Source organism: Rattus norvegicus, chromosome 18, assembly GCF_036323735.1.
Source record: "Rattus norvegicus strain BN/NHsdMcwi chromosome 18, GRCr8, whole genome shotgun sequence".
Classification (NCBI taxonomy): domain Eukaryota; kingdom Metazoa; phylum Chordata; class Mammalia; order Rodentia; family Muridae; genus Rattus; species Rattus norvegicus.
Genome location: NC_086036.1, coordinates 41,637,343 through 41,649,795, shown reverse-complemented (window position 1 = coordinate 41,649,795; position 12,453 = coordinate 41,637,343). Strand labels below are relative to the sequence as shown.

General features: G+C 42.4%; 2 protein-coding genes across 9 annotated transcripts in view; one reads left to right on the top strand and one right to left on the bottom strand.

Moving 5' to 3' along the window:
• Positions 1–475, bottom strand: part of Ap3s1 (adaptor related protein complex 3 subunit sigma 1) — a 68,901-nt gene extending 68,426 nt beyond the window's left edge. For 3 of the 5 annotated variants that reach the window (NM_001398642.1, NM_001398641.1, NM_001398640.1), the window contains exon 1: positions 259–423. In NM_001398642.1, the coding sequence (NP_001385571.1) occupies positions 259–327 (69 nt within the window). In that variant the 5' untranslated portion in view covers positions 328–423. Of the gene's footprint in view, positions 1–258 lie in introns of all 5 variants that reach the window. The other 2 variants (XR_005496019.2, XM_063277281.1) reach the window with 1 other exon arrangement.
• Positions 476–484: 9 nt separating this feature from the next.
• Atg12 (autophagy related 12) lies at positions 485–10,955 on the top strand. 4 transcript variants are annotated; one of them, XM_039096964.2, is made up of 5 exons: positions 819–958; positions 3,859–3,956; positions 5,664–5,800; positions 8,002–8,064; positions 8,770–10,955. In XM_039096964.2, the coding sequence occupies exons 2-5, from the start codon at positions 3,893–3,895 to the stop codon at positions 8,827–8,829; spliced, it is 324 nt and encodes a 107-aa protein (XP_038952892.1). In that variant the 5' UTR covers positions 819–958; positions 3,859–3,892; the 3' UTR covers positions 8,830–10,955. The 4 variants fall into 4 exon arrangements, with proteins under 4 accessions (XP_063133540.1, NP_001033584.1, XP_038952892.1 ...); XM_039096963.2 differs by having other exon boundaries at positions 5,549–5,800; NM_001038495.1 differs by lacking the exon at positions 3,859–3,956 and having other exon boundaries at positions 778–958.
• Positions 10,956–12,453: the final 1,498 nt, after the last annotated feature.

The following is a 12,453-nucleotide window of genomic DNA, read 5'->3' as shown; positions in this document are numbered from 1 at the left end:
GTCCCCCGACAGGAAACAGCCGGGCTGAGGTACCCGGCAGGTGGGCAGCGCCCCTTGAGGCGGAGAAACCGCCTCGCCCACTGACGGCGAGCGGCCGGCGGGGAGTGGCAGCGGCTCCCCACCGCCCGAGCTGACAGCCAGCGGCGCGAGAAGTCGGACACCAGGAGGGCCGCGGCGGCGCGAGGGTCGTTGCGAGGAAGCCGCTGGGCGCTGCCCTGCGCCGGCTCTCGCCGGGCTCCGCGGCAGGGGCATACTCACATAGGGCTGGTAGAACTTGGAGAGCCGCGGCTTCCCGTGGTTGTTGAAGATGAGGATGGCCTTGATCATGGCTGGGCCGGGCCGACAGGGTGGGCGCTGGGGCCAGGGCGGGGGCGGGCGCGTGAGCCTCGCCTCCGGGAGCTTGTTGCCGCTGCTTCCCCACCCGCCCCCTCCCGCACGCGCGCGCGCGCTCCCGCGCCGAGGGGCGGGGCCTGGAGGCGGGACCTGGGCGGGGCAGGCCAAGAGGAAACGGAAGCGTTCCCGGACCAGCCAACTCTCCGGAGGGGTACGTGGTCATATGGTTGCTCACAGAGATTCGTCACGGAAGCCCTTCAGAACTCTATGACACTCTATACTTCGGTAACTATCGTGTTTCCAACAGACTATCTATATGGACTGCTCTCTAGACATCCCAAAATTCACTGTTAATCCGGCTCCCACCTGCCCGGCACCTGCTTCACGACGCTTCGTGTAGCAAGGTCCAACCCCTTCACGCTCTTACCTCACTTCCGCCGTCGACGCTCAGCAAGCAAGATGGCAGAAGACCCAGAGGCTGTGCTGCAGCTCCCCGCGGCTCCGGCTGCTGCGGCGGGCGAGAGCCTTTTGGAGCTCTCCCCAGAAACAGCCATCCCAGAGCCCCCGTCTTCGGTTGCAGTTTCGCCCGGTACGGAGGAACCTCCCGGAGACACCAAGAAAAAAAGTATGTCAACATCCGTTTGTGGGCGGAGACAAGAGACCTAATAGCGTTTCTAAGAGTGGTGGCCCGTAAAGTGGCAAAAGCTAAAGAAGGGCGCATCCTAGAGGTGCACTTTCTACTCTTAGAATTGAGCAAAAGTGTTAGACCCGAGCGGGGGACGGAACATTTGCACTGCTGTCTCACGAAACCAAGCTAAATTTAGAAATGCACAAGGGACTGGCCAGACAACTGCCTCTCCCAAATTGGGGTTTTAGAGAGCCCCTCACTGGCTTTTGAGGTCCTTTTTATGGGTAAGGGTTCGAGTAACAACTGCCAAGACAATTGATGTTAGCATCTGGACAGAAGAGTAGGGGACTCAGGTGTCAAGGCCATGTGTAGGGTAGATAAGTGTGCAAGGATACATCTTACGGAAGGGGAGTGAGTCATTACGGGTGTTCGGGAATTTAGCAAGGCAAAGATGTGGGCATATGTCATGGTGTTACAAGTGCAATTTAGATTGAAAATGGTTTGCAACGTACATTAGGTTTAGGAAACAGACTTATTCCTGTAAGATATGGTGACATAATAGCAATGTATAAGGATGTGTGGCTCCTGGTCGGATTTCACAAAAGTGCTTACTGTTCTTCACGCCTTTTGAGTGCCTAAGTGATCCTGGTACCCAGGTTCCTTATCGTCAGCACCTTTTAAAGTGTCTGGGCTTTGAAGGTGGGGAGCCCCAAGTGGGATCTCGGTAGCTCCATGTACTTATCAAAAGACCGGTTACTGGAAGTCTCGATACGGATTTACGCCAACCGAATATTAATTCATTCTTTAGAACAAGAACAAAAATCCTGGAACTTTAGACACTGAAGAATGCTAAGGGAAAAGTAAAGGTGTAGGTGTTACCTTTTTGTTAACTTTTCCTGCCTTTGTACATCATTGAATTACTTGAACTAGTTGTCTTCAGCTTCCATATTGTCTCAGGGTTGTGCTTGCCCCTGGAAAGTAAAGGAGTTTAGATTAACTTGCACTGAACACTGTCGAGTTAGAGTTGACTGTAAGAAAAATCAACAAATAAACATACTTCAAGGAAAAAGTAAACCTTGTCTTTAACTGTTCTCCTTTCAGAGATAGAAAATGTAGATCTGGGTGTGGTCTCTGTTTCTCGATCTTGCCACCTTGCTTATGTTGCCTGGGGGAAGAATTGTCTCCCAGCACTGCTCCTGGGGGATGCAGGCATATGGAGCCCAGTAGTGGAACATCACAAAAGGTCTACAAGTTCAATACCCAGCTCAACAAGAAAGAAAGAAAAAAAGGCTGACTTTGCATTTAGAGGAACTCTGTCTATATTCATGATGTACTACTATGAGTATTTAGAAAGAGAACCACCACCGTTAACTTTTAAAAAAAAATTTTTTTTTCTTCATTTAACTGCATGGAGCTGACTTTGAGAGGTTTCCTTAAGATGGAAACTGGAGGCTGGCACATTTTTAATCCCAGCACTCAGCAGCCTAGGGAAGGCAGATCTCTGAGTGCAAGGCCAGCCTGTGCTCCCTCAAAAAATAAACAAATAAAAATACAAATGTGTAAGTCAATAGTCTAGTCCTTCACACTGATGATTGGTGTACTAGAGAACACTAGGAAATGACCCATAATCCAAGATACTGCCTGAGATGACTTTATTTGAATCTATATTTTCCTTTACTTTTTTTTGTTTTGTTTGTTTGGTTTGGTTTTGACGGATTGAATTCCTATTTTTATCCTTTTGTAGACAATTTGATGGAAAGGATCCTGGTGGCACAGTATTAACATTAACAGACTTAACCTGACCAAGCTTTTGAATACCAGTGCTAAGGTCCTACTTTGCAAAATATTTCAGTTTGATTGCTGTGTATATTAACTGTTCTCCAGTTGGTGCTAGCATGTAGCCAGGCTTCTGAGCTACAATCAGATCATTTGGGGAGTTAAGGCTGCAGCCATAATTATTATAAATACTTCTCCAGCTTCTTGCCCTCTGGCTTTTCTTTCTTCAGTAGTACAACTCAGTGCCTAATTGCTACTGATATCTGATTGCTCCAGAGGGTTGAGGGAACTGGAGACAGAGGTATGAAAGATAGGCTAACCAAAATCCTTTCTTCCTTTCCAACTCCTCTAATATTTCCAAAATAACAAAAGGGTACCTACATTGTTCTTTAGGAAGGTAAACTTTGTCATATGTTCTGGGAGCCCGTACTTTATTTCTGGAGGAAACTTGATCTCCTGAAACTATCTGCCTTTGCCTCCTGAGGCTAGGATTAAAATCCTGTATCATGGGCTAGAGAAATGGCTGCTTATCCAGAGGTCCTGAGTTCAATTCCCAGCAACCATATGGTAGCTCAACAACCATCTGTAATGGTTGTCCCATTCTGGTGTGTCTGAAGATAGCAACAGCATACTCATATACATGAAATAAATAAAATAAATCTTTAAAAAAAAAAAAAAGCAAAAACCTGTATCACTACGCCTGGCTTCAAGAGGAAATGTGGGTAACTTGATCCCAACTGAATACAAACAAATGGGGCAAATAAGTGTGGTTGCTGTTGTTTGCTATAGACGTCTCTTAAAAGGACATAAGCTTAATGAAGGATGTCAATCTTGGCTCACGTATATTTTTTTGAATCTTTGAAACTTCTTTTGGGACCCCTGACTGCATTTTTTTAAAATAATAATAGTTCTTTTATTGTAAAATTATGTATACAAAAATTGGTATTTACAAAAAGCCATATGTTACTATTATGAAAACATTTTGATATATATTGATACTAATATGAATATGTGTTTGTAATACTTTGTTAATGAAGTTGAGGTTGTATACACATGATCTCTATTTTGCACATTTTGTCAACTTAAACTCTTAGCCGCTTTTATTATGTGTTTTCAAACAGCTATGTTACAGTCTTAAAGCTCAGTGACTAAGTCATGGTCTGGGTACTGCTGTGTACAGACATTAACTCACTTAATGGTCCCATCAACCTTAGAGGAGGTAGGTATGTTACAAGGTTTTGAGAATGAACGATTACAAAGCTTGTAGCTCTAACAAGTGGCAGAGCCACAGTTTGGACCCAGATTGGAATGTGTCTGTTCTCTATAAATTCTGTCATAAAGCATCTCATACTTTAGTTCATCCCATCTGTATGTGCATGCTGAATATATGAATTACTGCTTTTTCCTGTAAAAATAAATCTCAAGCTTTTTAAGACTAAGTAGTATGTTATTGAGTCAAGGCCTTATATATGTTAGATATATATTCCTATATTGCTCTCCAAAAAGGTATACCAGGTCACAGTGGCTACAGCAGTACCAGCTAAACCTTCGCTCTCCTTTTACCACCAGTTGAAAGATCCCACGCAGAGAGACCCTTACTCAAGTCTTGGGAAATTGCGGACCCCAGACACAGAGAGACCATTTTGGATGTAATAAGCAAAAGTGAGGTTTATTACTGAGACCTATTACAGAGGTCTCTGGGCCGACATGTATCCCACTCAGGAGACAGAGGTGTCGCCCCGAGAGGCTGGGAGAAAGAGCATTTAAAGGCAGAGGCTGTGAGCCCAGGGGATGGGGGATGTCAAAGGGGAAGGCACCACAAGTTACAGGATTGTTTTATGGCTCCAGGAGATAAGGGGACGCCAGAAGGTTTTATGGCCCCCTGGTTCCTGGAACAGAGCTACTAAATCAGGAGAAGGGTAGGGTCTTCAGGTCCTCATTATTTTTAAAAGTTTGTCAAAATTGATGAAGCATCTGTATTTGAAACACCTCTGGTTAGGCTTGGGCCGCCAGTTTCTTGGAGTGCTCTCTGTAGGACGCAATGGCTGGAAAGCACAAGTAGGGGCTTAAATAAACACCACAGGGGCAGAACAAAGAACTGTTACTCACACTGGGTGATAAGCAAAGTAGTTCTCTTGTATTTCTTTTCTTTTCTTTTTTTTTTTTTTTTATTATTAACTTGAGTATTTCTTATATACATTTCGAGTGTTATTCCCTTTCCCGGTATCCGGGCAAACATCCCCCTCCCCCCTCCCCTTCCTTATGGGTGTTCCCCTCCCGACCCTCCCCCCATTGCCGCCCTCCCCCCAACAATCACGTTCACTGGGGGTTCAGTCTTAGCAGGACCCAGGGCTTTCCCTTCCACTGGTGCTCTTACTAGGATATTCATTGCTACCTATGAGGTCAGAGTCCAGGGTCAGTCCATGTATAGTCTTTAGGTAGTGGCTTAGTCCCTGGAAGCTCTGGTTGCTTGACATTGTTGGGGCTCGAGACCCCATTTGTATTTCTTTTCTTTATCTTTATGGCCTACTGCTCCTGAGTTTGTGGCTTTTGGGGCTTACTCTTTTAATTTTATATTTTTAAACCTTAAATTCGTATAATTTCCTTTCACAGTGAGGAGGGAGAAAGGGTGAGAGTTTTGTTTCTGTTGGCTGTTTGGGTATTGTTTTATATCATGGCCAGTTCTGCTTCTTATCTTTGGAATTCTGTTGTGCTAAAGTGTGTCTTAAAGTTTAATCCTGTAGGGAGAACTTTGTCAGATCGAGGGTGAAAATAGTGCATGAGTCTAATATTTGTATGTCTCTCACATAGCTCCAGAGTACTAATTACAGGAACTATGAAGAGAAAAGGTTTAAGCTTTCTGAACCGTTGGGCACCATACTCTCATCAGCTGTCTCAGGACAATTGTCTTTTGTGTCGTTTGAAGTTGACATCCTGCTGAAGGCTGTAGGAGACACTCCCATAATGAAAACGAAGAAATGGGCTGTGGAGCGGACCCGGACTGTCCAAGCACTCATCGACTTCATCAGAAAATTCCTCAGACTGCTGGCCTCGGAGCAGTTGGTATGAACACCGTCATGATTGCTTGCTATAAAATTCACAGTAGCATCGGGTAGCCAGGAGTAACACATGTGCTCACAAGCTGCACATTGCTTTTGTTCATTGATATATGGTGAGACCTATATCTCAGAAGATTTCTTTAAGAAGCTCTGGAATGAGATAAATTTGGATTCACTTTGCAGCCTAAAAATTGTTTTTTGTTTTTTATCTCAAGTTTTTTTTAAGACTGTTGGGGTTGGGGTGTGCATGTAGAAGTCAGAGGACAGAGGACAATACTTGGAAGTGAGTTCTCTTTCCACCATGTTTCTGGAAATATCTCACTCAGGTCATCAGGAAGTGCCCTGACCCTGTCAAGTCAGCTTGATGGCCCTTAACATTGTCATCCAGGAATTTCTTTTAAATCCTGGGGTTTTATTTACTTTCCTCAAGTTATCACTGAATAGTCATGCAAAAAGGGTTTAATATACTTTAATTCAGTATTACTTTTGTCCCCCTTTTCTTCAGGTACACAATATATCTTTCACATACAATGAAAGAACTAAGAGGTGGATACTCTTATTTCAAAGTGTAGTCTATGGGAAGCACTGCATTGGGATGGTATTTTTAGTAACGGCTTTGTTTCTTTGAAGAACCTTGGGTGTAGTGCCATGCTTCATTTGCCATTCATCTTGTTTTGTTTTGTTTTGTTTGAGACAGTTGAATTGGCCTAAAGTTCACCAAGTGGGCTAGTCTGGCCAGCCAGCAGGTCCTGGGGGTCCAACCTGTCTCTAACTCCCCAGTGCTAGGATTTCAAGCTTGTTCTACCCTGCCTAGCTTTTGATGGAGTACATGAGGGATAGAACACAAGTCTTCATGCTTGCATATCAAGCACTCACATTTAACAATGTAGATGTTTCGAGAAATGCATTACTAGACAATTTTGTTCTTGTGTGAACTTCTTAGAGTATGGTTATGCAAACTAAAACAGCACATTGCATGAAAGTAGGATCTTATAGGACTGAGGATCCCTCAGTAACTAAGTCATCACTAAAACACATAGTTATAGTTATGCTCGGCATTATCTATTACTTGGAATGTATGCTGTCTTTTGAGTAGCCCCATGAGATTTTTTCAGTACCATTCATATACATAGGATAGGCTATGAAATGTTATTTGTATTTAGGTCCAGGGCTCTTAATTGCCTCATTCACTACTGAAGGAGAAAAGATTAACCAATGTTTGTTGTTGTTGTATCAATAACATACTGTTGAGAGAGAGAGAGAGAGAGAGAGAGAGAGAGAGAGAGAAACAAGATTATTAAGCCTTAAATATTTTATTCTTAGATCTTGAGGTAAATGTTGGATGTTACCTTCTAGTGTCTTTCTATTTCTAAAAAAAAGAAAGAAAGAAAGAAAGAAAAAGTTGATCAAAAGCATCTCTAGTACTGTGACCTTTTGCTTTAATATCTTAGGAAATTTTTAAGTACTAGAAATACTTTAAAACAGATTTAACTAAAGTCTGGAACAATGAATTCTTTTTGTCTGCAAGTAATTTAATACTGTCCAGCTTGAACTTCAGTGCCCTGAAATTTTTTAAAAGAAGTAAAAGTCAAAAAGAAAGAAAATGTAGGTAAAATACCCAAGGAAAATGCCTAGTATCAAGTGTACCTACATATGTGAAATATTTAGAAGAAATTTTAGGCTTTATTATAGCTCAGTGGGATTTTTTTTTTCTTCTTCTGAGGTAGTCTCACTGTTTAGGCTGTTTTGAACTCATTGTGCATTTTGGTATAGTGTCTTGAGTATTCTTTCAAAATCTATTTGTGAAAATTTACTTAAAACGTATTTTTCTGAGGAAATAGATCAGTCTATAAAGTGCCTTCCTCTTACAAAGATGAAGACCTGAGCTCAAGTCTCCAGCACTTACATAAACTCAGGGCCCTGTACTTACACATGTAGCCTCAGAGCCCGGTGGGGAGAGGTAGATCCTGGATCTCACTGACCGGCCTCTCTAGCCAGGAGAGGAGCTTCATACTCAGAGAGAGGCTCTGTCTCAAAAAATAAGGCAAGAGACCCATCAAGGAAGTCACCTGGTATCGGTCAGTCTCTGGCACAAACACACATGCACACATTATTTAAAAATGTCTTAGTTACAAAAGGCTGGGAACAAAGCCTTGAATTGTAGGATACCATTTTGAATCCATTTTTTTTCTTTCTTCCCTATAGTTTATTTATGTGAATCAGTCCTTTGCCCCTTCCCCAGACCAAGAAGTTGGGACTCTATATGAGGTAGGTAACCTCATCCCATGGGTACCATGTCTATTTTCACATCTATAAGAAATAGCATGCCATCTTAGTTATCAATGGAGAAAGAGAACCTTGTTCTGTTATACCGTGAACACCTTCAGAGTAAAGTCTTACTAAATTAAGCTTACTAGTCAAGGAATAAGTTCTGTTTAAAAGTTATCTTTTTTTTTCTTAGAAATTTTGTCTAATTTGTATCGTTTCTGCATTATTCATTACTGTCTATATTTGAGAGCACCAAAAAAAGTGATTAAAATGCACTAAAATGATCTTATTCGCCAGTCTTGGTTCCTGCCAATAGTCACTAATGGATACGCTAGCACAGCTGGGGAAGAGCTGAGAGAGCCTCGTGCTCAGAGAGCTTGTGAAGGCAGTGAAAGTGTTTAAGCCCATCGCTGAGGCAGCCTGGTCTTGTTCAATGTTTATAAATACTGATACATGTGATAGGAAGAGGCATCTTTTAAAAAGGGTAGTTAGTGTGTTATAGAACTTTTTAATGTATGAGTGCTCTGTCTACATGTACAACTGCATGCCAGAAGAGGGCATCAGATCCCTTTATAAATGGACATGAGCCACTGTGGTTGCTGGGAATTGGACCTCTTAACTGCTGAGCCATCTCACCAACCCAATAGAACCCTTCTAATCTAACGGAATTAGTGTTTTGATATGTTGTCTTTTTCTTTTTTGTAGTGTTTTGGCAGTGATGGTAAACTGGTCCTACATTACTGCAAATCACAGGCATGGGGATGAGCCACAAATGAACAACTTGATGTTTCACAGAAGAAAAAAATTCAGAGAAGTTTTGATGCTGTGGGAAGAGACTTACATGACTATCACATATTCAGCACAAATCTGTTATGATGTGTTTATGTGTAAGAAAACATCGTAGGGTAAATAGACTATTGAATGAGATTTGTGTCACCATAAAATCATCATGAGAGATTGGTATTAGAGTATGTGTATTACCCCCACACTTCTGTTTCCTGTTTCAGATCTACCTCTAGGGTTAGAAAGGAGACTGGAATTCTATATGTACTACAGGGTCTCAGGATGACTGAAGTTATTGGATTGGCACTGTGTTGATTCCATGATAAAAACTAATTTACTGAAGGGCTTGTGTTTTGAGGTAATTTAGTTTTTTAACTTATTCAGGATGTGTTTGGGATGTAGAATGTTTACATTTATCTGTTGCTTTGTAAAACAAAGTGCACTGATTCTAAAGTTGTCCAGTAGAGGGCAGCCAGTTGGCAGAAAGTCTTGACAGTTTTGACATCTTTGCCAGGTGATTGGAGGAAAGACTGTTGAACTAATTTCTAGTTAATGTGTAATCCGGAAAGCAGCTGTATTGACACACTGGCGGACTTAGGGGACGTGCATAGTTTAAAATTAATCATGCAGGGAAGCAGTTTTACAAATTGCGAGCAAATGAATTGCAACTCTTTTCAGTCCTTGAGCCTCACCCTGAGCATTGTGATCCACACCTATAATCTCAGCACTCAGGAAACGTGAGCCAAGGGGATTGGTCCCCGAGTTCAAAACTAGACTGAACTGCAAAAGAACTTACCCCAAAAAGCTTCTAGAGCCCTACTCAGTGTATTCCCACTGTTACTTCTGTGTCCGAGAAGCTGACTTGGGAAACCAAGCAGCACCAAGTTTCCCATTTCATCCCAACACTCACTCTCATCTCTGTATTTTTAGTTTGTAGTTTTGCAGACCTAGGGATCATTCCCTGTGCCTTGTGCACTCAAGGCGTGAGTTCTGCTGGGCTGCATCCCAGCATTCATTGAGTGTTCATAATGTGTCGTCCACATTGAAAGCATTCAGAGATAATGGTTGAAAAATAGTGTCCAATCACAATAAAGTGCAACTGTCACTGGTAATGTTAGGCTAGCCATTGCTTAAGCTGACATTTGACCTTTTTCTTACATATTTTATGTCAAACTTGCTTTTGAGACTGGGTCCCATGATGTAGATCTGCCTAGCCTGGAACTCAGAGATTGATGTGCCTGTCCGTGAAGCTCACCCAGCTCCACAGGAGTCTTAAAGCAGAGCACACAGGGCTACTGTGCATTCTTACCTGGCGTTGAGGGAGTGGAGACAAAAGGTTGAAAGTTTAAGACTATATGGGCTACAGAGTAAGACTGTCACAAAAACCATAAAATCAGCTCTTCTTCCCTTCTCTGAAAAAAAGCATTCCAATAAATGGTGTGTAAAGAGGATTACAGGGTTTGAAGTGTGCAAGGATTCCAAGTGTTTGCTTTCAAAGGTGATGATAGAAATGTATTTTTCATCAAAAGAAAAGAACCTTGAAGACCTGAAATACTACCCTTTTGTTATGCTTTTAAGATTGGCTGTGTTGCTCAGGCTGACTTGCCTCAGGCTCCTGGGCACCAGCTCTAGGCTTATAGTTGTGCACCACTGCACCTGCCTCATTTTTAACTCTTAAGCCCTAGAATGTGCTTCAGAGTAGTCCTCAGCCATGTGTGCCATGGAAAATGCTGTGGAACAACATGGTCACTTCTTGTCTTCTGCCTGAGAATGTGAATTTGGGACATCCCCTTTCCCTGCGCCCCTTGCAGTGAGTTAATGCAGGGAATAGTTCACAGAGTACTATGTTCAGTGAGTTATGCACAGTACAGGCTTAGAAAACCACCTTACATCTTGAAAGCTGGGACGTATTGATTTATGAACAATGTCACTTGGAAAGGGAAAAGATCGTGTCTAGCTTTGCCTAGTAAGAGGTGACTGAAAGAACATAATGGTAGATATTTTACAGGAGAAATCTGTTGAATTTATTGTTGGCTGGTATTCATTTGCGATGATGGAATGCTTCTTACCTCTATGAAATCGAAAATAAACTTGAGTTTGAATTTGTACCATTTTGTTAGAATAACTTATTATCACATAAAATCAAAAGTCAATTAAATATCTATACCATATTTGTTTTCTTTCCCCAGTAGCCTTGAGGACTTTAGGGCTGTCTAGCACTCAGAAGTTTTATCAGACTACTTTACATCGTCCACTGGTCTTTGCCCAAATAATTTTCAGCAGTGACGTTAATAGTGCTCCAGGAGGCTGGGAGTGGTGGGGTAACTGGACAGCCTAAAGTCTCTCAGATGCAATTGAAGTTTAGGAAGAAGAAAGTGAGCCTTCAGTTTCTATTTTCAGTGTTCCATGTGTATGACAAGTGTGGTAAGACCACACTTGATGTCACTGCAGAGGTACAGCAGCACACGGAGTATATAGGACACAGGTAGAATACCCTATGCCTGTCCTTAAAATTATGCTAAGGATTTCATGATGAGGTTTTTTTTTTTAAATATTTAAGACATAAAGCAAGTTAAAAAGTGATCTATCAATCAAATTAAGATTGGCTACTTCCTAGAGTCTGATTTCTAGACATTTTAACCTGAAAGGGCTTCTGTCGTGGTCTCTAACCTGATGAGAGAACTCAGAGTTGTAAGTGCTGTCTCAGATCACATAGCTATATTAACCAGGTCACTTGGGTAACTTTACAGTAGCATTACGTAGTACAGGAGGACAGAAAGAGTGAAGAGCTTAGGAAGCTCCCAGTTCCATGTTCCAAGTTATAGTACGTTGGGTAAGCCTTGGGCATGAATAAAGCAAGCTGCAGGCCACTTAAGGGAAATGTTGGGAAAACTTAACCATTTTGTCCTAATACTCCCCTGGAGCCATTCTGTGGCCTGTGTTGGATCAGTCACTCCCTGGTTTCCTGTTAGTTTCTCCGGCTCCTCCAGGGACTCACACTTTCACTCCTTCAAGCCCCAACTCCTTCCTCACTCATTAGGATTTTGAACTCATCTGTGTGAGTGACTCCAGGAGACCCCTCAGGCGAACACTCAGAGAAGGCCACAACTGCTACAGCACCTAGCTGCATGCTGCCATGGCACAAGTGCTCCAACACTGTGATTTGGAGGCCTGGAAAAGGAATTTGGAGGGAAAGGTGTTCATCTGTTTCTTTGAAGTGACCGAATTAAGAGTGCTTTAACTTCAAAAGCAGCAAAGGTAATCTTTAGCCTCTGTACAGCAGAAGGTAACAGAAAACACTTGGAATGCATGGGGAAATTAATGTTCAGTATATGGGTTCATTTGGAGTAAGGCACACAATGGGCAAGAAGAAAACGCAGGTCCTGGGGTGATCCCTAGCACCCCAAATAATTAAAAAGTGAAAAATGGCTAGTGAGTGTGGGAAGACCTTGGATAATTAAAAACTAAGTAAAACCTCAAATGCTTATCATTCAGTAATTAAAAGCAAGCCTTGGTGTGGTGCTGGGAAGTAAGTCTTGATGATCTTCATGGCTGGAATGTAGGTCCTTGCTTCCATTTTTAGGGAGTTGTGGTGCATCCAAAACA